The sequence below is a fragment of the Cebus imitator genome, unplaced genomic scaffold (assembly GCF_001604975.1).
Source record: "Cebus imitator isolate Cc_AM_T3 unplaced genomic scaffold, Cebus_imitator-1.0 Scaffold1224, whole genome shotgun sequence".
Lineage (NCBI taxonomy): Eukaryota > Metazoa > Chordata > Mammalia > Primates > Cebidae > Cebus > Cebus imitator.
The window spans coordinates 22,449-26,988 of record NW_016108539.1 but is presented as its reverse complement, the minus strand read 5'-3'; the positions used below and the strand labels follow the sequence as shown (position 1 = coordinate 26,988).

Sequence of the window (4,540 nt, the reverse complement as noted above, 5' to 3'; positions counted from 1 at the left end):
AAGCCAACATGCCTGACCAAAATAAGGATTTTCTAGATCAATCCCTGCAGATGGATTCCTTAATATGTTGCCTTCTAGTGTAATCTTCCCTAAAGTTTCTTAGAAGATTCTCTTTTGGAGGTGGAGGACAGAAATCCACAGGACTTTACCATTAGGATTTACCTCTCACTTCTGGAAGGTTCTCAACCCACGTGCATATTGAAGGCTCAAGGAAGTTGTATGGAAAGGAAATCTGTCTTATTCTGCCACGCTGATTTTCCAGACTTTTTTTTCCATTATTAAGGAATTTATTGGGGGGAGGGGGACAGTCTTGCTCTGTCACCCAGAGTGGAGTGCAGTGGCCTGATCTCAGCTCACTGCAACCTCTGCCTCCTGGGTTCAAGTGATTCTCCTGCTTCAGCCTCTGGAGTAGCTGGGACTAGAGGTGTATGCCACCACGCCTGGCTAATTTTTGTATTTTTACAAAATACAAAGGAGACCGGGTTTTGCCATGTTGGCCAGGCTGGTCTTGAACTCCTGATCTCAAGTGATGTGCCCACCTCAGCCCCCCAAAGTGCTGGGATTACAGGTGTGAGCCACTGCACCCGGCCTTTTTCTCCATTATTAACATCACCAGAAACAGTGATTCCAAGGGCTCTGAAACCCCACCTTCACCAGTCCTGGCCAGAAGTCCTTATGTCTCACCCCTTCTCTGTCTATGTCAGCGTGACGTAGCCATCCCATGCCACCACTCTCTTTCTGACAGGACCCTGTTGTTTTCAGGTTCCTTCTGCATGAAGCTGGACCCGTTTAGCCAGTACTCAGATGAAGTCTGGACGTCCCTGGAGCTGGCTCACCTGAAGGACTGCTTGTCAGCCCTTCCCGATAGGCTGGACCACGAGTGCGCAGAAGGTGGACAGAACCTCAGGTAGGCAGGGGTAGACTGAGGAACACCAGGTAAGGTCTGCTAGGTGCCACCTCAGTAGGGGTGTTTGAATATTCTGTCCAGATCTGTGTCAGACCTGGATTTGAGTCCCAGTTGTGCTGCAGATGTCCCATTTGTCCCTTCAGCTTTTGGAGCCTCAGTTTCTCTATCTTGAAAATGGGTCTTAATACAGGCTCTTTGTACCATGAGGTAGAATAACCAGGATGGACAATGCATTTCCTTTTATACACACCAGCTCCATTCAGTTGACAGTGGCCATCAGTTGTTAAGCTATAGAAAGGCTTCTGTACCGGTTGGTCACTAGCTCTGCTCTGAGCCCCACGTCCCCAGCTGTCTTGGTCCTTCTCCCAGGATACTGGAGATCTGTCCATGACCCCGCAACTAGAGCATTAACGCCTGGCACAGCAGGGGAACCTCTGGGGTCCCATTCTGGTGTTGTCAGTGCCTGGTTCTGGTTTGGTTATCCGTCTCCATGACAACCAACCACAGAGTCTCAGTCACATTCAGCCGTAAAGCAGTGATCTCTGCTCCCTGGCAAGGGCAGTCGGGCAGTTGTCTGGGCTCACATCATGTCTCGGGATCAGCTGGCTGTCGGCTCATCTACTTGGCCTCAGGTGGCGCAAGAAGGGTACGTGTGCATTCCTCATTCTCCAGCAGACCAGCTTGGGCATGTTGTCATGGCGATCACAGGGGCACAAGAGCACACAAACTCCCATGTGCATCTCGCAGTAGTCTTCCGGCTGGCCTCATGTTTGCTAGCGTCCCATTGGCCAAAACAAGGTACACGTCTGAGTGCAGAGGCAACTGTCATGGCCCCACAGTTGGATAGGGATGCATGAATATGAGATCTTTTTATGTTTTTGAGGCAGGGTCTCACTCTGTCACCCAGGCTGAAGTGCAGTGGCACAATCTCAGCTGTAACCTCCACCCCCAGGCTCAAGCAATTGTCCTGCCTCTGCCTCCCAAGTAGCTAGGATGTCATGTGCCCACCACCATGCCCAGCTAATTTTTGCATTTTTAATAGAGACAGAGCATCAACACATTGGCCAGGCTGGTCTTGAACTCCTGGCCTCAAATGATCCACCCGCCTTGGCCTCCCAGAGTGCTGGGCTATAGGTGTGAGCCACTGTGCCTGGCTTTTTTTTTTTGAGAGACAGGGTCTCATTCTGTTGCCTAGGCTGGAGTACAGTGGCTCGAGCTCAGCCTTGAACTCATGGACTTGAGCAATCCTCCTGCCTCAGCCTCTGAAGTAACAGACTACAGAAGTGTGCCACCACATCCAGCTAATTTTTTTATTTTTGTTTTTTTGGAGAGAGGTCGGTCTTGCTTTGTTGCCCAGGCTGGTCTCCAACTCCTGGCTGCAAGCAATCCTCCCACCTTGGCCACCCACAGTGCTGGGTTTGTAGGTGTGAGCCAGTTTTGAGAATGATTATGAACCTGCATCTTGCTGAGTAGGAGATGTGTTCAGATTGATCAGTGATGTCTGCTGCAGGCACAGATGTTGGGAGTGGACGGGCTTTCCTAGTCAGGGAACACAGAGTGTCTCGTCTCACTTCTCCCAGCCTGCGTCTAGGTTCAGGGTCGGGGTGGTTTGACCCAACACTGTCTCCTGGTCTTTTAGGCAGCGCCAGCTTGTGTGCCTGGCTCGGGCCCTGCTGAGCAAGATGAATATTGTTGTGTTGGATGAGGCCACGGCGGCCGTGGACCTGGAAATGGGCGACCTCATTCAGTCCACCATTCAGACGCAGTTCAAAGGCTGCACTGTCTTCACCGTTGCCCACCGGCTCATCATCATCATGGACTACACAAGGTGATGTCCCTGGCACGATGGCACTTTGGGAGTTTGCCTTACTCACTGGCTTATTAAGTCATTCATTCAACACTGTCCCTATTCCTAGTGACAGACCCAGTGGGTGGATCGTCTCTTCATCCTGGATGATACCAGATATTTCTTTTTTGTTTTGTTTTTTGTTTCTGGAGACGGAGTCTTGCTCCATCACCTAGGCTGGACTGCAGTGGTGCAGTCTTGGCTCACTGCAACCTCCACCTCCTGGGTTCAAACAGTTCTCCTGCCTCAGCCTCCTGAATAAGCTGGGAGTACAGGCACGCATTACCATGCCCAACTGATTTTTGTACTTTTAGCAGACATGGGGTTTCACCATGTTGGTCAGGCTGGCCTTAAACTGCTGAGATTACAGGTGTGAGCCACCATGCCAGGCCCTAGCCAGGGTTTTTATCTATGGTGTTTTTCTTCTATTCTGGTTTCCTGTGGGAAGGGGCTGGGGTACTGTCAATCATGGGACCTGATCAGAGAGGTGGTCACATGACATAGCTTAGCCTATCAGAGTCTACTTTTCCTTCAGTTACTGTGATGAGTTCAGAGATGCATACAACATCCACAAAGGGCCAATCAGAACCTTCTCTGGGATTAATATGGGACTAATGAGCTGGAGAAACATTTTACGTGTTGAATTGCTAAGGTGAGATGATATGATGGCTAGTGGCCATCTGACCTGTCCTGGAAAAAGAGCATGTGCAAAATGCGACCAAACAGAGGTAAGCCAGTGGTTCCTAAACATTTGTGTGCATCAGAATTACTTGGAGGATTAAAACCTAGATTCATGGGCTGACTCACAAAGTGAGTTAGGCCTGGGCTGGGGCCTAAGAGTGTACATTGCTAACTAGTCCCCAGGTGAGACTGCTGCTGATCCTGGGGCCGCACTTTGAGAAGCTGCCTGTGTCTGCTGCCCACCCACTGCAGGGTTGTCTGCCCACAGGCTCAGCCAATAGCCCTGGCAGAAGTAGGCCGCTTGTTGGCAAAATAAGAGGAAGAGCGCATAGAAGCAGAGGGTGGGTTTCCATGGGCCACAGGTAGGCAAGGTACACTGCAGCCTTCACCTGTAGCACACAGGAGGGAGAGGGAGGCAGAGAGAGCCCCTGGAGGGAGGGATGAGTTGAGGCCAGGCAAGGCTCTCAGAAAACACGCCAATGGGCAGAGGGAACCACCACGAAGACCCCACAGGTTCTCCCTCTGTTCCTCCCAACAGGAGGTCCATCTCCTATACAATCCCCAATGAATTAGTATTCATATATTTTTTTTTCTTTTTTGAGACAAGAGTCTCAACTCTGTCACCCAGGCTAGACTGCAATGGTGTGATCTCAGCTCAACTGCAACCTCCGCCTCCCGGGTTCAAGTGATTCTCCTGCCTCAGCCTCCCAAATAGCTGGGACTGCAGGCACGTGCGATCACACCTGGCTACTTAAATTGTATTTTTAGTAGAAACAGGGTTTCACCGTGTTAGCCAGGATGGTCTTGATCTCCTGACCACATGATCCACCGTGCCCAGCATTCCTTACTTATTTTAGGACAGGGTCTTTTTCTTCATTGCTCATGTCACCCAGGCTGGAGTACACTGGCACAATCATGGCTCACTGCAGCCTTGAACTCCTAGGCTCAAGTAATCTCCCACCTCAGCCTCGCAAACAGCTGGACTATGGGTTTGTACCACCATGCCTTGTTAATTTTCCTATTTTTAAAGAACTAGAGTCTGGATATGTTGCAGAGGCTGATCTCAAACCCCTGGCCTCCAGCGATCCTCCCTCCTCGGTCTCCCA

At 50.6% G+C, this 4,540-nt stretch overlaps 1 protein-coding gene across 1 annotated transcript in view; it reads left to right on the top strand.

Moving 5' to 3' along the window:
* LOC108298928 (multidrug resistance-associated protein 1-like) overlaps window positions 1-4,540 on the top strand; it is a 16,595-nt gene that overhangs the window by 8,920 nt on the left and 3,135 nt on the right. The window contains exons 4-5 of the mRNA XM_037735916.1: window positions 763-907; window positions 2,547-2,735. Of these exons, the coding sequence (XP_037591844.1) occupies window positions 763-907; window positions 2,547-2,735 (334 nt within the window). The remainder of the gene's footprint in view (window positions 1-762; window positions 908-2,546; window positions 2,736-4,540) is intronic.